The sequence below is a fragment of the Onychostruthus taczanowskii genome, unplaced genomic scaffold (genome assembly GCF_017590055.1).
Source record: "Onychostruthus taczanowskii isolate IOZ18803 unplaced genomic scaffold, ASM1759005v1 scaffold13, whole genome shotgun sequence".
Lineage (NCBI taxonomy): Eukaryota > Metazoa > Chordata > Aves > Passeriformes > Passeridae > Onychostruthus > Onychostruthus taczanowskii.
In genome coordinates this window covers 635,276-658,130 of record NW_024498462.1, presented here as the reverse complement: position 1 = coordinate 658,130, position 22,855 = coordinate 635,276, and the positions used below count along the sequence as shown (strand labels likewise).

The 22,855-nt window shown below is 56.2% G+C and overlaps 3 protein-coding genes across 4 annotated transcripts; all 3 read right to left on the bottom strand.

Annotated features, from left to right (window-relative positions):
* Positions 1–1,446: 1,446 nt before the first annotated feature.
* Positions 1,447–13,098, bottom strand: SLC7A3 (solute carrier family 7 member 3). 2 transcript variants are annotated; one of them, XM_041396776.1, is made up of 12 exons: positions 10,627–13,098; positions 9,133–10,066; positions 8,798–8,956; positions 8,532–8,709; positions 8,318–8,430; positions 7,219–7,441; positions 6,901–7,040; positions 6,720–6,822; positions 6,225–6,436; positions 5,404–5,570; positions 5,025–5,133; positions 1,447–4,918 (listed from the first exon to the last, which is right to left on the bottom strand). In XM_041396776.1, exons 2-12 carry the CDS (start codon positions 9,500–9,502, stop codon positions 4,785–4,787), a joined length of 1,908 nt encoding a protein of 635 aa, XP_041252710.1. In that variant the 5' UTR covers positions 9,503–10,066; positions 10,627–13,098; the 3' UTR covers positions 1,447–4,784. The 2 variants fall into 2 exon arrangements, with proteins under 2 accessions (XP_041252710.1, XP_041252711.1); XM_041396777.1 differs by having other exon boundaries at positions 9,133–9,541.
* Positions 13,099–13,101: 3 nt separating this feature from the next.
* On the bottom strand, positions 13,102–17,526 carry LOC121331935 (formin-like protein 20). Its single transcript, XM_041396781.1, has 8 exons — positions 16,803–17,526; positions 16,562–16,726; positions 16,097–16,228; positions 15,673–15,771; positions 15,059–15,159; positions 14,337–14,409; positions 14,053–14,124; positions 13,102–13,882 (listed from the first exon to the last, which is right to left on the bottom strand). Exons 1-8 carry the CDS (start codon positions 17,368–17,370, stop codon positions 13,827–13,829), a joined length of 1,266 nt encoding a protein of 421 aa, XP_041252715.1. The 5' UTR covers positions 17,371–17,526; the 3' UTR covers positions 13,102–13,826.
* Positions 17,527–17,614: 88 nt separating this feature from the next.
* SNX12 (sorting nexin 12) lies at positions 17,615–22,658 on the bottom strand. Its single transcript, XM_041396783.1, has 4 exons — positions 22,378–22,658; positions 20,861–20,956; positions 19,853–19,977; positions 17,615–19,403 (listed from the first exon to the last, which is right to left on the bottom strand). Exons 1-4 carry the CDS (start codon positions 22,540–22,542, stop codon positions 19,301–19,303), a joined length of 489 nt encoding a protein of 162 aa, XP_041252717.1. The 5' UTR covers positions 22,543–22,658; the 3' UTR covers positions 17,615–19,300.
* Positions 22,659–22,855: the final 197 nt, after the last annotated feature.

Sequence of the window (22,855 nt, the reverse complement as noted above, 5' to 3'; positions counted from 1 at the left end):
TGTGCTGAGATATGCAGTAACCCCAGCACGGCTTGGGAAAGGCAGAGGTGCTGCCCAGCAGAGGATGTGGTGCCATCCCTGGCAGCCCTGCTACCCTGCACAGAGGGGGAGGCAGGGACCCCCAGAGTGGGCAGAGCTGGGGGCAGCCTCCACAGGCTGGTAGCCAAGGACAGGATGCTGGCCCAGAGCCTGGGGGTGAATGGGGCTGCTGTAGCCATGGCTGAGGGACACTGACTCCCCAGAGCTGCCAGACAGCTGCTTTCCCTGCTGAGCTGCCGTGGTGGGAGCTGTCCAGAGCTTCCAGAACCCTCTCCATCCGCAGAACTCTGCCAGTCCCAGTGGATGCCCAGGCTGGGAGGGCAGAGCTCAGTGGGATGGCCTGGAAGGCAGGGATGTGCCCATGGGCACACACAGACCCTCAAATGGACGTGGGCATGGATGTGCACGTGTATGGGGGACACAGACACAAACAAAGGCACAGGGGCTGTAGCAGTGCCAAGCCAGGGGGTGACAGCTGCAGCTGTACCACAGGCCCATTGCCCTCTAGCCTTGGGTAACAGCACCCAAAATGGGTGAATGAAGACAGGGCAGGCTCAGGGCTCAGCAGGGACCCTCTGCTGCCCCTGAGGTGGGGTGGTGAAGCCAGCATGGCACACTGAGGGACCAGCCTGACTAGGAGGGCTGGCAGCACCCAAAGAGTCACCTGTGCCTGGAGGCTGGAGCCTGAGGCTCTGGCAGGGCACCACAGCCTGGGACACTGGGGCAGTGAGTGCCTGTGCTGGGGCCAGAGCAGAGCCACAGCCCCTTTTGCTGCAGGGACAGCCCTGGGGGAGGGCTCACAGCTCCAGCACAGGGGCCAAGCAGAGCTGATGGTGCAGTGACCCTGCACGACTGCCAATGAGCAGCAAGATGCCAAAACCAAGCACAGTCCATCTGCCTTAAATTAGGGGTTTTTTTATACTTATGTCAGATCTGATTTAGACCAGACCAAAATCTGGAAAATAATCTTCTCTAATGGATGCAGCCCAGCTTCTGGTCAGGCTTCCTCTGCAGGCCATTGCTGGCACCTCCAGGAAGTACCATTTCCAAGGCCTTTACTGTATCCACTGCTCTGGAATTTGGTGGCACAATCCCTCCCTGCACAGGGCCTGAAAGGCAGGACCATGGCAGGCTGCTGTCCTGCCCCCCAGGTACCAGCAGCACTGGCTGGAGCTGGTTTGAAGCACTGCTTCACAGCTGCTGGCTCACAGAGAGCACTGTGGCTCCAACTGGCAGTTTTTGGGCAGGGATGTCACCAGCACAGCTGCTGGGACCAAGCACTGTTCTGCACTGGCACCAGCCTGGCACCCAGCCCAGTGGTATGTAGGGTCCTGCTGAGGGGCCCATGACCACAGGCCATTAACAGCAAAACCAACAGGAAAAAGCACTTAAAAACATTTAATTTAATAGAGTAAAAAAATTAGCTTTAAAATTATAGAAAGGCAGATGAGGTTGGACACAAGTACAACTACACTGAAGACATCTCACTGACACTTCAACAAGATATTTACATCAAAAAGCATGGTCAGGGCAGTACCAGTTTGCTAGCAGTGAGTACCAGAGTACCATGAGTACCAGAACAATTTGCAGTAAGCCTTCTGCAGAGCTCCAGCCACGGCTGCCACGTACAAGTCTGGCACTTGGGAAGCAGGGAGGAGGTGGTGAACACAGCCACATGACAGATGGAATGAGTACAGCTGCACCATTACGTGGAGCCTCCTGTGCACAGAGAAAGCAGCTTTCATGGCCAGAGGGCTGTGCTGGTGTCACTGTCCCTCTGTGGGACTGGAGGAGGGCAGAGAGCAGCCCTGGGGCACCAGCACTCCCACCCAGCCAGGGGACTTCCCTGTGAGGGGGAGAGGCAGCACACGACCCAGCTCTGCAGTCCTGACTCTGTTTTGCTAGTAGGTAGGGTCAGAGACACACACACACCAAACTAAGGAATATATATACCCTCTAATTTCCATACTGTTCTAAATCCTCAGTTTCCTCTAAGTGTACCCCCAGTTACCTGTCCACAGAGTTCCCAGTCATTTTCCTACACAATACACTCTCTGTGACTATAGTCACTCAAGCTTCACAATATCCAAACAGAGCTTGAGAACATTTCATGCTTTGGTACCACATGGATTGTCTACTATCAGTGGAGGTAGTTGGTAAGCTAATTGTTTCATGATCATCCAAACCTTAACATAATATGCAATTACCAGAACAAAAAGCAAAAGGATTAGCATCAATAAAACAACACCAGGGTGAAGCACTCAGTTGAGAATTCTGGTAGCTGTAGGCACCCATCCAAAAAGAATGCCCTAAGTGTTCTCCATCTTTCTTCACCTGCTCCATCACATTGTCACAGCACAGGTTGAGATGGGCACAATACACAGAGTGTCACCAACCATTCAATACCAGAAAGCTTCAACCCAAACAGAGTGACACCAGACCCCTTCAGAAGGCTTCAGGTGTCTGCCCACACAGAGTAACATCATATCACCTCACAAAGCTGCAAGCATCTGCCCATCTTGTTCTTCAGCCCAGCCTTTTACACCCCTGATGTTGATCCACTGCCCCTGTGTGCCCCCTGCTCCCTTTGGTGGGTGCTCAGCACCCCTGGGCACTCCATGGCTCGCTGCTGTCAGTGCTGCTCACAGCTGTGCCACTGGGGATGAGGCTGGGCCAGCCCGTCCCAATCATCACAAACTGTGTGCCTACATCACATGATGGATTTCTGCCATGCCATGATGGACAGCAATTAAAGCCTTTTATCCATTCTCCTGGGTTTGTTTCAGCAAGCCTCAGGTCTGTGTTGGAACAGTACCTTTACCAGTTCATACCAATGGGAGTAGGCTGCAAGTCTTGAATCAGGGTATAGTTAGATTCCAAAAATTGACAGGATACAACAGGAGGTAAAAAACTAAAAATCTTCATTTAAAAAATAGAAACAAAAAATAAATAACTAAAATCCTGTCATTGCAATAGTTACAAGTACAAATATTGGAGTGACTACTTGTATCTTCAGTAACGTTATCTACAAATACAAAATCACAAGAGGTTCTCATGCATCTTGTACAAAATCTCACCAAGTGTACCACTGACTTTCAGATCCTTGCCAATAATTTTCTGTAGGGTATTTAGTGGTACAGCCAAAGCATAGTGAATGTTATTCCAAAATGCATCCTGCACAAAAGAATCCAAACTCAAACTAAAAACTCTTAGAGTCCCCTGAGTCTAGGGTTATCCCTGATGCTCCCTGATCATGCAAGCACACCACCCAAGAGAAAAGAGGTTCCCCTGTTTTTTCCTAAACTGTTCAAATATTTAATTTACTTCATGCTGAGTATAATCCTCTATGAGTATCCCTCCTGACCATTAGAATCTAATTCTACCTTTCGTCTCCATGCTGGTCTCACATCTACAAATTCATCTCGGGAACCAGCCTCATCAGAATGTACAGAATCCCAAATATCTCCATTCCATTTATCAGGATCCCACTGCACACCTGCCTCTGCAATAACTGCATGCATTTTCTTGTCATTCACTTGCCCTCTCCTTTCCTTATACTGAGCTACTCTAACTGCAGCCTTCTCAGCAAGTCTGGTAAATCCATCTTATCAGCAAGTAGCTTATTTGGGCATTTTAGCATTACAGTTTGATTCTGCAACTCACATCTGTTGGTCCATGTTAGAGCATTTCAACAACTGTTCCTTTTGTTGGTGTTTTTGTTTGATATACTGTTAACAAAATTCATCCTTGCCTTTCCAATCCACAAGTTCTTTTCCTTTTTCAGTATGCAATTTTTGGATGCATTTCAATATACATCCAGCAGTTCAACTTATTTTAACTGACTTCCCCATTGCTCACATGGTCCTCTAACCTTAGCCCACTTAAGGACCAGTGAACTATATGGAAGGTCTTCCCATCTGGGAATTTCAGACAGGGCTGATTCTTTTCATTTAGATTTTAAAAGCAACAGTTTGTTCTGACCCTGCTGATACGCTGGTTTTTGTTTTGTGAGTAGGGTCAGAGACACAGACACCAACTTAAGGAACAGTGGCATTACCATGATGTAAAACTGCAAAGAATCACAAAAAGATAAGCTAAGCAAGGCACCTAACCATGAGCAAAGAATTGCAAAGGGACAGGCTGAGCAATGCTAATCATTGCTAGGAAAGAATGCCTACAGTGATGAAGGAAGATCCATCACACATCATCCAAGCCCAAGAGACATCAGCTCTGGGGGAAGCTGCCACAGCCAAGGACTGGAGAACCAGGCCAGGAGCTGGGAGCTCCTGCAGTGCCTCCTCCTTTGCAGGCCACCAGGCTCCCCCACTTTGCTGGGACAGTGGTCCAGGTTTTACACTGCTAAACAAACCAGCTGACATCATTTCTGATTTCATCTTCCTGTCAGCTTTCTCCCAGAGCCTGGCCAGGGCTCAAGGAGGATTCAAGGGAGTTGTCTCTGATCCTATACCACCTAATAAAGCCAGATGTGGCCCTGTCCTGTTTCTAGATACAGAGAGGTGAACATGTTTTGCCAATAAGTGAGTACATATAACAATACTTTGTTAAAGTGGAAACATACAACATTTGGTTGGAGTGTTCATCCTAGGTCAGCTTTGGCTCAGGGCCTGTTGTTCAGATCTTAGTACTTCACCCTGGGACTCAGTCTCTGCAGGAGAGGGGATAGATGGATCATGATCTTGCCCCAAAGTGGCAAAGAGGTCCATGGAGTGCTGGTCCCCAGGCCCTCACACCGCAGCAGCCCCAGGGCTGAGGTCCAGTCCAGGATGGTGCAGAGGTTTTTCTACTGTGGCACAGGCTTTTTCCGCATTTTTCCCTTCCACGCTGTTCCAAATCCCGTAGGTGAAGTAAATAATGAAACCTGCAGGACAGTTTCCATAATGAAATGTGCAATGGTGGGTTGTCAGCACTAACAGACCCCCAGGAGAGAGCTGTGGGCACTGCGCTCCCCACCACAGGACACCTACCCAGAACCATGCAGACGGCAAACCGCGCCCAGGTGGCGGCACTCAGCTGTACCATCAGCAGGATGTTAATGAAGGTGCTGAAGATTGGCACGAGTGGGAGGAAAGGTACCTGCAAGGGACAAGAAGTGCTGTGTCAGCTGTGTCTTGAGGGACCAGGCTGGGCTTGAGGATGCTACTGGCCAATGGAAGGACCCCCTCCCTGCCACAGCCCAGAGCTCCCAGGCACTTCCACACTGAGGACCGCACCTCAGAGAGACGTTTCAGGGCCCTGGGCTTTCCTGGTGACTGCCTGGCAGCAAGGCCTGGCAGACCCTGCAATGCCCAGGTCCTGATGGAGTCCAGGGGGTGCAGACGCCAAAATGCAGGGGGCTACACTCACCTTGAAGTTTAATCGTGCATTGCTCTGCGGCTGCCTCCAAATGATGATGGTGAAAATGAGCAGAGCCATGAGGAGCAGCACCAGAGCCACGACACAGCCCACATTGGCATCCTTCAGCGCAGCCATATTGAGGGTCAGGACCACGCAGATGACTGTGATCAGTGCAGCTGCAAGATAAGGGGTAGTCAGGGGACTGAATGGCACATGGCCTCCCTGGGACCCTGAGCCTCACCCACAGCTGGGCTGAGGCGCCCACTGCCCTTGGTCAGGTCCAGCACCAGCTGTCTCTAACAGCCCAAAACCTCTCTTTGTGCCCCAAAGCCTTAGGAAAGTGCTTTGCTGAAGGCACTTCCCAGACCAGCAAGCTGCAGGGAGCCTGAGCTTGGCTGGGCTTGGACCCAGCTCTGACACTTACCCAGACCTGGCTGAGCCTCCCCATTCTGGCTGTACAATGGAGCCATTGATAGACGGATCAAACCCCGCTGGCTGAGCCCAAGCACTCTCAAGGGGCTGGGTGCTGCCCTTGCTGGTGGCCAGCGTGGGTCAGCCTCATCACAGGGATCTCCCATGAGCACCTGCACATCCCTGGCTTAGCACCCCTGTCCTCCAGCAATGCCTATGCACCCCAACCCACAGCTGTACCCTGCACTTGGCACCCTGCTTAGGGTTGAGCACCTGCTGGCACTGCCAACAGCGACTGGCAACCTGGCCCCTCTCCTCTGCCTGGCATGCTCTCCATCCCTTCCCAGCTCTACAGAGACGCCAAAACACTGCAGCCCCTGGCAGGGGGGGACACCAGCCGCCAGTTCCCACTCACTCACCAATGACCGTGACACAGACATAGACAATGCGCCCCGAGAGCACAGTGGGGGTGTCCCCAGGCGGGTTGAAGAGCATCACCAGGGACAAGGTCTCTTTGTGCTGGGCACTGGCAGCAGTGATGGTCGGGTTCATGATCACTGTCTCCTCCTCGTTCCCATTCAGCTCCAGCATTTCCGTGGCCTTCGGGGAGTTCGGCTGTCTGGGCTGGTACCTGAGCAGGTAAGACAAGCTTGCAGCAGAGCCCAAGCAACTTCCTAGCCCAAGGGAACAGTGGGCAGCACCTTCACATCCCTGCTGCTCCAGCAGTGGCCCCGCGACAGCCACTCCAAGGATATGCCCAGAGACACACACAGGCTCTGGTCAGCAGCCTCCATCTTGGGGGCTTGACACTTCCCCAGGATGCATGCCCCTGGAAAAAAGCTGTGGCTACAAGCCCCCAGGACGATGTAAGGAACATCCACCCTGGGCACCGCCAAACACGAGGAGTCACGCACCGGAGGATGAGCACGCACACGGCCACCAGGGAGTAGGCCAGCAGCGTGCCGATCGACATGAGGTCCACCAGGTCCTTCAGGTCAAGCAGGAGGGCAAACACCGCTGAAGGAGGACAGGCAGCATGAGCACAGCTCCAGACCACCGCAGGGCTGGGTGCGAGGGGGTGGCCAGGAGCCTTACCTGCAAAGAACCCCGAGACAAAGGTGGCGATCAGAGGGGTCTTTCTGCCACTGTGGATCCGGGAGAGGAACTTGAAGAGCAGCCCGTCCTCTGCCATGGCATGGATCACTCGGGGCATGGGAAACATGGAGCCCAGCAAGCTGTTGTGGAGAGAGATTAGGCAAGCTGCGCACATCTACCACCCAGAAGGGGAAGGGACCAGCTCTGTGCTAGGAGCAGAACAGCAGCTGGACAGAGCAAATCCCCAGCCCAGCCAGGATAATGCTGTCAGTCCCAGTGCTGTGTCCCAAGCAGTGCCAGGAATAGAGCCAGTCCTACCTGGTGGAGAGGGCACAGAGCGAGCCAACGGCAACGGCGTAGCGAGCAGGCTCCCAACCAACTGCCTTGAAAGCCTCAGGCAGAGGGCTGTTCTTGTTCAGGAGGAAGTAGGGCACCATGAGAGTCAGGGATGCAGAGACCCCAAAATAAGCCACAAAGCAGATGAGGAGGGACACAATGATGCCAATGGGAATCGAGCGCTGCGGGTTCCTGGCTTCCTCTCCTGTCCAGACACAAGAGGCCACATGTGCCCCACTCTACTGCACAGCATGGGACAAGTACCCCCAGGGGATGAGCCAGAGTAGGGACTTTCCATGGAAGCACAGGGCTGGGGAGCAGCAAGCAGGGGCTGCGGGAGAGGAGGGGTCCCTGGCCATGCTGCTGCTGCACTGGCAGAAGGAATGGAGCTGCATGGCAGCCTGGGCTTGCAGCCACCCCTTGGCCATGCCAGCCCTTCTCCACCACCCTCAGCTCCCTCTCCCTACAGAGCCTGTTGAATGGAGGTCCTCCTTGAATGTGTGCCTCGGCTTGGCAAAGGTGTGCTGCACCACGCTCCCAGCAAGGGGCTCGGCAGCAGGAAAGGAGGAGACTGCTGGGCAGCCCCTGGAGGCAGGGTGGCACTGGCAAGGTCAGGCAGAACAGCCTGTACCAGCCACCCACTAAGTAGATTTCTGGGGTAATGAGAGGAAATTAAGAGAGCTGCCTGTGCTCCAGGAAGCAGCAGTTTTGCATGAACCCAGTCATTTGGAAAAAGGCTGCTTGAGGCTGGGAAATAACTAGGAGGCACAAGCAATTCCCAGCACTGTTGCAGGCTCAACTCAGCAGTCAAAAGGCTCCCCGCTGCTCTGGGAGCTGGCTGTGCAAGCAGGGTGCAGCCCTGCTCCCACCATGTGGTGCAATGAGCCACTTTTCCTGCGGCAAGGCAGGCTCTGAGCCCTTTTGTCTGGCCCAGCTGAAGACACAGACTCCACAGGGAAACCTCCCAGGAGCGGTGAGACCAGCTGTTTTCCCACACCATGTAGCATCCTCCCCATCAGCTCCCAACCAGCTGCTGGCTGTGCAGGGGAAATGCCTATGCCACCCTCACCCAAGGCAGTACCTGTGGTGGCAATGCAGTCAAAGCCCACAAAGGCATAGAAACAGGTGGCAGCGCCAGTCAGCATCCCTCCCAGTCCAAAGGGGAAGAACCCACCAGAGCCAAAAGCTTCTTTCCTGGAAGAAATGCAGGAGAGCAGCTGCCATGAGGTGCAGGGACAGCAGGGCCTGTGCCTGCCCTATGCCAGATCCCGGCCTGGCACAGTTGCTCAACTTACATGTCATCCGGTGAGTCTGGCAGCGAGCAGTTGATACAGTCCTTCTCTGAAAGCTGCCAGTTCTTGATATCTCCCTTGATGAATCCAGCAATGATGACAAAGCTCAGCACCAACAGGTTCACCGCCGTGAAGATTTTGTTCACGAGGGCAGATTCGCTGACACCAAAAGCCAGCAGTACTGTGGGGACAGAAGAGGTGAGTGAGGACCCATCAGGCTGCCACGCCATCACCCATGGTACCATGGAGCCACTTTCCTGCACACCCACCAGTGAGCAGCAAAATCAGGATCAAAGCAAAGAAGTCTGGATGCTCGGCCAGCACTCCTGGCAGGTGCATTGGGATCTTGTTGGCGAAGAAGGTGGAGATGGGGTTGCCGATGATGTTGTCAAATGTTGCACTCCACGCTCGAGCCACACTGGCCGTACCTGGTTGATGGCAAATGTGTGCATTAGTCTGAGCCCAGGACAGATGGGCTCCAGCCACCTGCCTGCTGATCCCACCCCACACCCTGCACCCACAGCACCACATGCTTCCCCCAGAAACCCCCCATGCTGCCAGCAGGGTGCTGGAAGGAGCCCACACATGCTGCCTGGCCTCATACCTATCACATAGGAGAGAATGAGGTTCCACCCGGCTATGAAAGCCCAGATCTCACCAACGGTGACGTAGCTGTAGAGGTACGCAGAGCCGGCCTTGGGGACACGGGCCCCAAACTCTGCATAGCAGAGTCCAGCCAGTACAGATGAGAAAGCAGCCACCAGGAAGCAGAGGACGATGGAGGGACCAGCCATCTCCTTGGCTACCTCCCCGGCCATCACATACACACCAGCCCCTAGTGTGCTGCCCACACCCAGGGATATGAGATCCAGTGTGGAGAGGCAGCGAGCAAAATGTGTGTCGTCGGAGCTCAGGTCCACCACGCGCCGGCGGATCAGCTTCCTCCCAAAACCGGTCATTTTTTCCCCCAACATCTTGTCTTCTCCTCAGTGAAGCTCAGCTGGTCAAAAGCCCTGCAAGAAAAGGGAAATGTGAATCTCAGTGTCCTTTAAGCAGCGGGACTGGCACTTCAAGGGGCAGGGTAGGAAATGATGCCCACAGGAGCCTGCTCCCAGCTCACTCATTGGCACCATGCCCCTGCCACACTGGTTGGCCAGAGACCATGGTAGTGGCACCCTCCAAGGCACTGTGGGGCTGCACACACCCTGCCTGCACAGCCCTTGCACCATGACAGTGAGTCAGGGATGAACCCAGTCAGTCCATGCTGGGAAATGCTCATTGCTCAAGCCCTGTGTGGTATTAACCATAGAGCTCATAGGTGCATCCCAAAGCTTGCCCATTGTTTCCCAGGCTTGGCAGCCTGGAGATCCTTCAAACCAAACTTGCCTGCTGGTACATTTCTCCAGCCTGGCACATGGGTGTGCACAGCAGCAATGATGTGGAGACAAAGAATCCCTCCAGCACAGGATTTGACAGGCTGGGCTAACTCACTGGATGCAGCCATTCCTTTGTTGCTTTTGGCATCTGCACCACATTCTCTACAGGGATGCATAAGCAGACAGATAAACAGCATGGGTTCCTGGTGCAAACCCCTTGCCTGCTAACAGTGCTTGCTAAGCAGTCTGCAAGCTCTACAGGCTGTAATCACCCCGAATATGTGACATCCCCACTCCTCTTGCTCACAGCAGCCACCTATCCCCAAAAGGCTCTGAAGATGAGCAACCTGTGAAGCAGGCATCCAGCATAGAGGAGCTGCAAGGAAAGTGGTTCCTCATGCCCATGGCCACAGCTGGCACCTCTGCCCGCACTGAACCACCCAGTCACCAGTGTATTCTCCCTTCATCGGAAAATGACAACACCCCATCCACGTGCCCAGGACCCCATGCCACACTACATGTATCACCTAAGCACACAAGGATAACTTTGTGACCATTTCCATAGAGGATTATCAGGATCACAGTAGCAGCCACCAACTCGCGATAACCAGCAAACCATCCCGCTTCTTAATAAACCTCCTCCCGAGCTGGCACGTCTCACATTCAGCCTTGACCCCAAGTGCAACAAGTGCCCCAGCACTAGCACCCTCCTCAGCCACTACCTGGACAACTCTAGCTGCCTTCCCCAGCGCTGCTCAATTGTTCCAAGTACCCGACTCGAGATCCGCACGGGTCAGGCGGCAGCAGGAGGCTCCCGCTGCATCCCGGTGCCTACCGCAGCCCGGCAGCCATCGCATCCCGCCGCGACTCGGCGTAGGTGTGGGAAGCTGCTAGCTCGGGAACAGCGCCTCAGCCCCCGCGGGGGCATCTCCGGTCCCCAGGAGTGCCACCGCGGAGCCCGGCGATGCGGCGGGGACGGCAGAATGCGAGCGCGGCCCCGCGGCAGGACCGGCCACGTGCGGGCTGGCGGCAGCTGATGCAAGACCGGCACCGGTTGCGCCAAGCCCCTCCCGGTCCGGCGGCAGCGCCCGCCACCACTCACCTGCGGCGCGGTTCGGTTCGGCTCGGCTCGCCCCCGTGCGATCCCCTTTAGGTGAACTCGGTTCCGTTCCGCGCCGCGGCCGAGAGCATTAGAGGGGGGCGAGTTCCGCCCGTGATAGATTGGTACAAATGGAGGCGGGAACGGGCGCTCATCAGCTTTCACCCAAAGCCCCAGGGGAGGAGGCGGGAGCAGGCAGAGCCGAGTTCCTCCTAGCCCCACCCGCCCCCCGGTTCCCGCGCTCGTTTTTGAAAATATAAATTCCAGCGACAAGTGGCACCGGGGCGAGGCACGGCTCGGCCGGCGGGAGTGCGGCTGCTGCGGCCGGCAGCTCCGAGACCAGGGCAAGGCACTCTGCTCCTTCGGGAAACGCCACGGAGGGAGCAGCTGAGGGTCCCCCGGGTCCAGATGTGCCATGAGAACAGAGCCTGTCCCGGCCGTGCCCCGCCGCGGCTGGGAGCGAGGCGAAGAGGCGAGGCCAGCCCCGATGCAGGCGCTGCCAGCGGAGCTCAGCCCGCGGCTTGTGGGGTGACTCTCCCCCGACCTCCGTATGCTCCGCTACAGGCCCCTCCGTTCTGGGAGCAACAGGCAGCCCTAAGCGATGGGAAACGCCAGTCCTGGGAGAACTGTTCGGCAGCCAGGAGAGAGGCAGGGGCCAGCACCACCCTCTCCAGCGCTCAGCCTGGGAGCTGCCTGTCAGCAGGCCGCGCCTGATGCAATCCAGTGCTTGCCTGTCTGAGCGCCCATTCAAAGCAGCAGCTCAGAGAGGTAAGCCAGCCCCTCGCCGGCATCATGGGCAATGCCCTGCTCCGGCATTGCCGCTATCGAGGCAAAAAGCTTTTCAGCCTCTTGCAGAGCGGAGGGGAGCACAGCAGGGCAGGCAGGAGCGCTAGGCAGCTGCCTCCCCCGCATCCTCTGGGTGGGGAAAACTCCGGGAGTATGCGGTGATGGAAACACTAGCTCATGCTTCTAACGAAGTGACTCAAGCTCTTCTGCCCCCGCTTCTCAGAATCGAGGAACTGCAGTTCAGCAACCTCCCTTTCCTTCCTGACCCCATGACGAAGTAAGGTCAAGGCACAGACAGCAGCATGGCTGTTACTACTCACACACCTCCCACTCCTGCCAGCGCTGCCAGCTGTAGGCAAGGACCCACCTGGGCAGCACCATCGCTGAGAATGTTCTCAGACAGGATAGGCAGCACCACGGGCACAGCAGGACTCCAAGCAAGGTCACCCTGTCCCACACAAGCAGACACGGGGTACCCAGAATAGCAAGGTGGCAGATTACATTATTTCCCTATTACCAGAAACCTTCTTGCAACATCAGGCGTTGGGAGGCAATTTCCAGAAAGGAGCAGCATCAGGACACCAGAACATGTCTGCAGCTCCACATGTGTCTTCCCAGTGTCCCATCCTCACCTCCCAGTCTTACTGCTCCCCACTCCCACCATCCAGGGCCCAGATCCAGCAGCACAAGCCAAGGGCCGGGAGCAGGCAGAGGCATGGAACAAGCCAAGTGCACGTCTCAACAGGAGCAGCAGGAAGGCAAAGAGCGGCAAGGTACACATAGCCAGCATCAAAAGAGGGTAGGAAATGGCTCCAGCCCATAAAAGGGACCAGAAGACCTGCAGAAACAGATCCACATCCATCCTTGGATGCCTCCACCACCTTCCACAACTGAAACATTATAGAGTATTTCAGATTGGAAGGGACCATAAGGACCACTGAGTCCAGCTTCACCCACGAGTTCCTCTTTATTTACAAATAGCAGGGCACTTTTTGGAGTCAACTCTCTTAGTACCTGCACCAAGAAGTTATCTTCATGCATGTCCAGGGAACACACAGCATGTTAGGGCTCTCTGCTGCAGATTGTGCCAGCATTGGAGCTCCCCAGCAACCAAGTGCCACGCAGGGGTGGGAGACAGCCAAGACAGCTGTGCAGCCCTGTGCAGCCACCCCTGCGCACAGTCCAGGGCAGTGCCCCAGGAAGGGGTGTGGGCTACCTGTGAATGCATGTTCCAAGGCAGCCAGAAATAACAGGAGGAGGAACAGGCCAGCCTTCCCAGCCACCTCAGGGCACTGCCAGCACCAGACATGTTCCAAGGCAGCCAGAAATAACAGGAGGAGGAACAGGCCAGCCTTCCCAGCTCTACCTCAGGGCACTGCCAGCATCAGACTCTCCAGTGCCTCACCCAGACACAAGGCAGTGCAAGAAGGCGCCTGCATCAATGACCACTGAGAGAAGGCAGCAGAGCAGGGCTCTCAGCACCAGCATGCAGAACAGTGAGGGACTGGGCTGAGTCCCAAGTGCATGTGCCACCATGTGCCTGCAGTCACTGATAATAAAGCAGTAATAAATAGCCAAAGGCTACAAAAGTCTAATGTGCCATAAGCCAGCATTGCCTTTTCCCACATCCAATGTGAAGGTGGCCTAAGGAAGAAACCTGCCCATACAGCTGCCTACCACCACCACACATACAAGCATTCCACTGGAAGCATCAATTTTGTCCAGAAATGCTTCCCCAGAGCCACACTGTACCTCCATCCACCAGCAGTCAGCTCCTTCCTGTAACAGATCTCAAATCTCTGGCTGAGCAAAACCAGCCGTAGCCAAGCACAGACCTACCCTGTTTGCCCAGTGGGGATCCGTGGGCAGCACTGGGCACTGCCTCTACCCAAGTAGACAGCATGCACCACTGCAAAAGACACCTTTATTTTACATGCAAGGAGTTGAAAAATTAATTAATTCAAGAGCTCCATATGTATCACTGGCCTGGGGGCTCACACAGCTAGACAATGGCTGTCTGTCCCCGTGTACCAGCTGTCAGTCTCTCCCCAGGTCACCACTGTCGAACACTGCTGCATCTTTCAGACAGATTCCTGGGAAGCAACAGCAACATCAAAGCAGTAATGCTTCTGGCACTCAGCACCTGAGCCCTGAGAAGGCCTGTATGAGCTGTATCCCTCCCACTTCACAGCCCTCAAGGGATCACTGGAGCATCCCTGCAGCCTGCCCAGAAGCGAGGGCTCACCACAGTGAGGGAACATACCTGCTGCTCTGAGCTGAGCCTGCAAGGAGGAGATTGTCTGCTGATAGGCTTCACACTGGGCAGTCTTGTCAGCTGCAGACAGAAGGCAAAAAGGTGTGTGCTCAGCCCATCCTAAATACCTCACGCCAACTCTCTAGGGCAGCAGCTGAGATCCTGCTCTACCCCCTAAACATGAAGCCAGCCCCACTCCCGTGGAGCTGCAGGCCCTGGGCTCCAGGTACAAGCAGAGATGTCACCTGGACTGCAGGTGTCCTGCAGTCCTCAGAATAGCCAGCTCCACGTACCAAGCTCGCCCTTCACTTGCTCCAGCTCTTTCTTCACACGCTCCAGTTCCTGGGACAGCTGATCACCTGCAGACTGGCAAGAGCAGGGTGCAAGTGTGATGCAGGGAGTTGCACCCCCCCACAACACAGCCACAGCACAGCCCATCCTCTGGAGGAGCACTGCAGCCCATCCAACACTCCAAGCTCAACCCCCTGGGGACCACTGCTAGGGCACATCCATCACAGGAGCAGTGCTGGCAAAGGAGCCGCTGTAGCGAGCATCTGCCAGCACCCTGGGAAACAAGAATGCCTTTGGCTGGCTGCAGCCACAGAGTGAAGAGCCCTAAAACTGCTGGAAAATGCACAAACTTATTCTGAAGGTAAGAGATTTCCTAATTTGGAGATTCATCTTGCAGGCTCTGCACACCCCATCCTGGGGCCATGTCCTACATGTCAGGACGTATAAAAGTGACAGTACAAGCCACATGAAGTTTGCATGTTTCAAAAGGCCATTAGAAAATCTAGCTGGACAGAAGCCTGCAATCCTCTGAGCATGGAGAGGTGGTAAAGCCATGCAAAAAATGCCCATGGTCTTGTGTAAACCCCAGAGAAAGGCTGAAACAGCTCAAGTGCCAGCCAGAAATTGGCAGGTCCGGCTCTCATAATCTCCTACCTCTGGCATAGCTGGCCCAAGCCAGAGACTGAACAGTGCTCCATGGCGACAGGACACAGCTGGCCCTTACCTGCTCAGCAGGAACTGCATCTTCACACCCTGTAGTCAGGCCAGGGGCCAACTCACTGGACAAAGAGGACTCCACACACTCCCATGTCTGGTCATTTCTACCTGTGAAGAGAAGTGTCAGCACTAGAAACCTGCTATCCTCAGCCACTCTTCAACCTGGCCACAGAGCTGCTCCAGATCAGTAAAGGACAGAACCTGTCCAAGAGAGTCAGAAGTCTCCCAATACTTCCAGCCCAACAGCTGCTGCTGGCTTGGTCTGTATGGGTGCTGCTGGGAGAAAGTGCTCCTGCATGGCTTTGCTCCCAGCAGCTCTGGGCTCCTGCTAGGAGTCTGCTCTCACAGTGAGGCCAGGCAGCTGGCCGGGCAGGGTGGGACAGGGCTGTGGCAGCAGAGTGGTGAGAGCCTCCTCACCTCCCTTCCCTCTGCAGGGCTCAGGACTGCAGGCTGCCCAGCTGCAGTTCCTGTGAAGGCAGCACCCCCTGCCTGCAGCACAGGCTGGAGCATCCTCAGCCAGGGCCCATCTGGGGAGCAGCGTTGCCCAACAGGCAGCTGTCCATGTTTCTCCGCACACTCTCCCCAACACAAGGCAAGAATCTACACCTCCATACTGCTCACCTGCTCCCAAGACAGTGCTTGCTGCAACCAGCCTTTCTTTGTTCTCATTTTCCTTCACCTCTCGGGTCCTATTGAACACCAGATCCTCTGTAGTTGATTCTGAAATGAGACCCAGGAAAGGAAAATAAAGAGCATCAACCCCTGACCATGGCCACTCCCTCTCCTATGAACGAGCCTCGAGCACCAGATCTGTTCAGATTCTTTGCTGGGTGCCTCTCCAGCAAAAGAGGAAAAGGACTTCACCCAGCCTTGCTTGCTCTGTACTTCACCTCCCCTGCTCTGAGCCCAAGCACATGCAGTAGTCCCCCAGTCCTTTCCCCAGGATGAGCTTTGACCCTGGAGCCAACACCTGAATGCTCTTCCCACGGCAGCATTACCCTTCTCCTACGACACTGCAGCCTCTGAGGCTTCTGCCAAGACTCACCTTTATTGAGGCAAAAATGCTTGGACGAAATCACTTTTTCCGGAGGCCGCAGTGAGGAGCGGGAAGCCACAGTAGGAATTTCTGTAGAAAGCCTTGAGGAGGGCTGTTTACGACTTCCAACCTTGGCAGCAGCTGTAGTGAACAGTAAACACAGAGGCCGCTATTCCCAAGCAGCTCCATCGCACCTTCTTCAGGCAGCCCGGGGCTCAGCCAGGCTGCCTGCCCTAGGCGCACAGGCACCAGTACCCCGTGACCCCACAACACCATAGGGTGAAGGCTTCAAAGTCAACAGACTGCCAGCCCACACTGGAGGGAGGCCAGACAGTGTTAACACACCCCTCGGGGTATGAGACCATTTCCTAGGCTCCTACCTGTGCCGCTCCCCACTCCTTATGCCCTGTCCCCAGCCAGGCTGCAGCCCAAGCCCTTCCCCTTCTCCCTTCTAGACGCAGCACCCTAACCTACGTGCTTCCCTGCTTCGCGCGACGCAACTGGCAGGTGCAGCATTACTTTTCATCCCTCCGCTCCGGGGGACGAGTTTGGGAAGGCTGGAAGGCTGTGCCCGCTGTGAAACCCCGCTGGCACGCTGAAGCCTGGACCTGGCAGGCGACGTCAGTTTCAGCCTGGTCCCTGGGCGAGAGAGAGGGTTCTGCAGCGCCGGGCGGGCGGTGGCCGTGCCGGGGCTCCCCGCCGTGACCCCGCTTACCTGGGGGCCGGAGGAGCCGCGTTTCCCAGGCGCCTCGCCCCGTGCCGGCCGCGGGGAGCTGCAGTCCCAGCGAGGCCCGTGCGCCGGGGAGAGCGAGCCTGGTGCGGGCGCGGCCCGGGGAGCGGGCAGGGGTGCCGGGGCCGCGGCCGGAGGGCTCTCCGGGACCGCGCCGCGCCCGCCGGGACAGAGCGGGCCGGGCGCCGGGACCACCGCCGGCCGAGGGCTGCGGGAGGCACTCGGGCTCCCCTGGGGCCGGCCCAGGGCCAGGGGCAGCAGCGGCCTCGCACTCGCCAGCGCTCGAGTCTGGGACCTGCCCGTGGCTCGGTAAGGGCAGCGGCGTGGAGGTGGCGGGTCCGGGGGGCGTGGGCTGCAGCCCGCTGAGCTCTCGCAGGCCCGGCGAGGGCTCCGCGGCCGCCCCGAGGCGCAGGCGGTCGGCGATGGCGCGGCACTCTTCCTCGAAGAAGCTGAGGTAAAGGGGGGTGGACGGCGAGCGCAGCGCCTGGACGTGCTGCAGCAGGTCAGGGCAGTCCGGCGAGCTGGAGCCGGCCTGCGGCTCCGGCAGCCACATCGCGCCTCGGAACGGCCGGGGAGAAGCAGAGAGCCCCGCCCGCCTCCGCGCTGTGCCCGCCCCGCCCGTGCCCGCTCTGTTCCGGCCGTTCTCCCGCCCCGCTCGTGTCCGTCTTCTCCCGGCGGTTCCCCCGCCCCGCCCCGCCGGTGCCCGCTCTGTCCCGGCAGCTCTCCCGCCCCCTCGCCGGTGACCGCTCTCTCCCAGCGGTTCCCCGTCCCGGTAGCCCCCAGGACCAGGCAGACAATTGGCTTCACAGTGGTTTAATGCGAACGGCACCGGGACGTTACACTGGACAGGGTGCAGACAGCTGGATGGATGGCAGCCCCGCGCAGGGCAGGGGAAGGAGCCGCCCCGAGCGCGACTGGCGGCAGCAGGAGGCGGGGACCGAGCCCCTCCGAGGCCACGGCCGCCTCCACCGGCACCGGGCTCCGCGCTGCCCCATGGCCCTTTCCGGGCCGAGCCAGCCCCCGGAGCAGCTCCCTCGCGCTTTCAGCGACTTCTCCCCAAAAGCCACCTCTCGCCCAGCAGTACCAGTTCCTCACCAGAAAACAGAGGGGACGTTGGGGAGGCCTCGGGGAACATGCCTGGCAGGAACAGGAGGGCATCCACTCTGGGCCTGTGCTCCAAGAAAGGCTCAACTGTGCCACAACAAAGTGACCAAGCGCTTTTAAACCAGCCAGCCTTGACCTGAGGAGCCCCCGAGCTGAGGGCCAACCTCACTCATCACAGCTGTGGCAGCTGGGGGAGCCTCTAAAGGACACTTGTGCTGCAGCAAGTCAGCCTCATTGTCCCCTCAAGCTCTGAACACTTCCCTGACCAGTCGTATGTTCTCACTTCCACACAAGCAACTGCCTAGCTCACTGCAGAACAGGTGAGAACACACAAAGAGCCATTGCCACTTCTCCTGCTTTGTAAGCAATGTCTAACCTAGGACTGACTTCCCATTTTCTGCTGTCCTTTTCTGGAGAGGTGGCCTCACTCCGGGTCCCACTGCTGGGCTCCTCCAGTGGCAGCCATCACAGCTGCATCCTACAACGGCTCCCACCAGCCTTCTCTTGCTCCTCCTCAGCCAGACAGTCTGCTCCTCCCAGCAGCTGGGGCCCAGGATAAGGTCACTAGGCTCAGCCGAGCAGGATGCTGCAGGCAACACCAGCCCAGCAGCCCATGGTGCAGCAGGCTGTGCTGTTTCTTAAAGTCTGGGCCAATGCATCACAGCACATGTGGCTACAGCCCAGACTATCCCATCTTCCACGTGCCAAATGGCCCACAAAGAGCATCATGAGAGCACGTGGGATGGAAACCCCTCGAGCTGCCAGCAGCACCTTAGAAAGGAGGGGGCACAAATACACCAAATAGGTCTGTAATTCAGGAGGCTGATAGCAGGGTTTGAGTAGGTGTTGGGTCTCAGCACTTCCAGACAGTGAAGAATGGGGGTTTCATGCAGGGTGAATGGGGTGGATGACAGACTGACACACCCAGGCACCTACTCACTGGTTTGGATAAACCTTACTAAAACTCTAATACCTGATATAATCACTGACCAACATGACAACTGCTATTCTTCAAAGTCTCCTGCAGAGATGCTTGGGGCTGCACAGACAAGGGAGTGAAGGTCATCTCTTATCTTCCTGTACAGGGAGAGAGGCAGCTCCTACACCAGAACGCCATTAGCAAGTTCCTGCTCCACACCTATCCACATCTGCCCCTAGACATGGGACAACACACTCACTTGCATAAATCTTCACATCTTTAGGCCACAACCACAGCCCAGTAGAACAAACTGCTGCCAGTTACAAAAGAGGAAAATACTGAACAAACTGGGAGGTTCAAGAGAGGAAAAGCTGGTTCAGAGAAGACAGATTTAGTGTAAAAATAAATGTCATTTTTGCAGGAGGGAGGGTGGAATGGAGGAAGACAGTGCCAGGTGCTCCTACTGGCGCACTTTCCCTGGGACGTAATTCCTATCAATAGTCTCCTCTTGCAGGAACATATGTAAGCAGCGCTCGTTCTGTGCCAGTGGGTGTCCAGCAATTCTGGAAGAAAATCAGATGTGGAGGTTAGCACAGCTGCCTCCAAGACCCCCAGGCCTCTGCTGTGCGCAGGAGGGAGTCAGGCAGCCAGCTCAGCACACCTGCACCGCGCTCAGCCCAAGGTCGCGCATCGCTCTGCAACGGGACCAGGAAGAGGTGTTTGAGCACAGGCTGTTCCCTTCCAGGCCGTGCCCTGAACCAACAGTACCATGCTGGTGGGTCCCTGTAGCACAGCTGTTCTGCTAATACTCACTACACTCTCAGGAGAGAGCACAAAGCACAACCCCCACTCAGGGCAGGACTTGCTCCAGTTCCAGTTTCATTACGTGGCTGCAGGCACCACCCTCCAGCACTGGCACCTGCCAGAAGCAGGTCAAGACTCTCACAGTCAACCCACGGCCCAGCAGCAGCTAAAAAGGCAGCACACAGCAAAGCCAGGACATCAAACTTACTTGTTAATAAACTGTTCTAGGCCCTGTCTCCGCTCCTCGATGAAAGACTCCTCAAAGATGCCTTCATCTCCTCGGAAGGGCAGCTGTCGTTTCAAAGCTTTTCCAGGCAGCGGTGGCACTACAATCTGAAAGCAAAGAATCACCCCCTGAGCAGAACAGCCACCTGCAAGCAGACATCCTTTGCTTTTGATGCTCATCTCCAGTGCCATCACATGCATAGAGAAGAAGGTGCCCACTGTCAGAGACAGGCTACGTTTCATGTCTCTAAACACTTTGGGATGGTTGCCAAATGCCTGTGCGTATGTTTGGTGGGAGGGGCAGATCAGGGCTTGTGAAGGGAGACAGTGAAAGGTTCCACCCCCCAGCCCAGAGCCAACAGCCCAGGCCGGGCAGAGCTGTTCATCAATCACACACTGTGGGTGGTGCTAACCCAGCCCCCGAGTGACCAGAAGCTCCACCTTGGGAGGGGATCACAAAGACCCTGGGCTTAAAAGCTCCCATGAGGGACTTGTCTGGCTGCTGCATTCTCCCAGAGTTTCCATCTCACCCATGCTGGAACCCTAGGAGTTGTGCGCTATGTGTGTTTTTCTGTACCTTTTTTGTCTTTCTCTCTCTTCTAATCCTCTTTCTGTGGAACTTCTTTGGGTAACATATCAACTTAAGGTTTTAAAGGTTTCTAAGTCAAGCAGGATAAGTTTATCCTAAATTAATAGTAAATTAATGCTAACTAATGTTATAATAAGTGTTTTATAAGTGTATTTACTCCTTTGCCAAAATTTATTATTTTTGCCAGAGAACTTTTGTGCATTTGTGACCTCTTGAGAATACCTGGTTGGGATTTCTCCTTGCACCAAACTAGAGTAAAGGAATCTCAGTTTAACCCCTAGATTTAAGTATCTGGGCTGCAACATCCACCACCACAGCCCCACTTCTGGGAATCTCAACATTACTGCTGCAACTGTTCCCACATCCTGGCTTAAGGAACAGGGAGGTCTGACCAGGCCTTACCTTACTGTCTCGCTCCAGCTCATTCTTCAGCCACTCAAAGTCGCTGTATCGTCTCCTCACACACGACTCCTTCAATTTGAAGATGGGGAGGTTTGTCTGGAATGAAGCAAAGCAGTTTATTTGCAGGTTGCTCTGGAAGCCATGTGTGTAACTGAAACCTGAAGCTGCAGTGAGAAAATCAAACCTCCTGAGAAGGACTCATGATTGGAACACTCAACTTCCTTATTCAGGACAGCACAAACATCAAAATCCTTCAGATCCAAGCAAGCCTGTCTACTCAGTCCAGCCATTCCCTCTCCCTTGAGTGACTATTTCTGGAACACACCCCCTTCCCAGGGGCACACAGTGCAACCAGTGCTGACAATATGTCTGTCAGGAGAATGATTTTTTCCCCCATCCCCAAGTTTACTACATTTTGAAGAGATCTACAAGAGAATTTTGCAGCAGCCTGCAGAGCAAAAGAACATCTGACATGACACTGGCATCTCCATGGAAGAACTGAGGAAATCTTGCCCCAGCAACTGCTCAAGGCAGACCTCATCTACAGTCTTCTCCCAAAACAGAGCACCTACCCTAACAGGCTTTTCATGCCCATCTTGTGTCACTAGAGAACGGTGCAGCAATTCTTCACCCTTCTCCCCTGCCACTGGAGTCAAACAAGTGACAGCTGCATTAACTTTACCCCATCAACACAGAATCATTCCAGGAACTGAGGTAACAAAACCTTCTGATGGACAGCACTCAAATATTACTACAACACAATTAACTGTTCTTATGAGGTCTGTGAAATAAACCCAGCTGCTTTCAGAGCATCTCTGCTGGTTTCAGTGGGACTAAGAGGTTCCCGTTGCCACCTGCAGGCTGATGGGAGCCAAGCACCAGAGCAGAAAAAAGCAAACACCAATTCTTCTGAAAGGCAGAGGCAACTGAGCAGTTAAATCACACTATAAGCAAAAGTCAAACCAGCACCACAACACATGCTGAAGGGACCTTGTTTTAGGGGAAGCTCAGTTTTACTTTTCCATCTATCAGAGCTGTGAAGGGGTTCCCAGTTCAGCTCGTTTAAGGCCCAATGAAGAGAACCCTGCTCAGCCTGCTATGCACACTCCTAGGCCAGGGGCTCTTGGCAGAGCAGCCAGCATGCAGTGTGAGCAGTCCCACGTTACTGCCACCCAGCTCTCGTCCCCTGCCCGAGATAAGCAGCTACGTGCAGCCGTGCCCTGCTCAGCAAGCCCCCAGCGGGGCTCTCCAGAGGGAACGGGCGCAGGAGCTGCTGAGGCAGCACCTCCCCGTCCGTGCGCGCACCAGCCCCGCTGGAAGCCGAGCGAGCCCATCGCCTCTGACCTTGAGCCCCGCAGGCGCGCCGCTCGCCCCAGCCCGGGGCTTCGCCTCCTCCGCCCCCCGCCGCTCAACAGCGGCACCGCCCCGGCCCTGCCGTCCCTCGGCCACCGCCCCTCCCCGGGCCGCGCTCCCGCACACCGGGCAGCCCAGCCCCGCAGGCCCGACGGGGGCCGCACCCGCATGCGGAGCTCGTAGCTCGTGTATCTGGCGCGGCCCATGCCCACGGTCTGCGGGTTGAAGATGTCGATCTCGAGGAAGTTGCTGGGCGGCCCGTACGCGTCCGTGAGGTCCTGCGGCTTCGCGTTGAGGCGCCGGGTGTCCGCCACCGCCGCCTCCGACATGGTGGTGGTGGTGCCGCCGCCCCGCCCGGCCCGCCCCGCCCGCTACCGCAGCCCGCCCCACCCGCGCATAGCCGCGCGGGGCCCGCCTGCCGCCTACATAAACCGGCAGCTATCCAGGGTTCGGGGCCCCGCAGCCGCCACCCCACCCGCACATCGCAGCACGGCGCCCGGATAGCGCCTGCATAAAGCGATCGTTATCCAGGGTTCGGGGCCGCTCAGCCACGGCCGTGACAGCGCCGCCGTGCGGCTGCCCGCTGCATAAGCGCAGTGGTTTTTTTATCCCGCGGGGCTCGTCCGGCCGGCCCCGGAACCT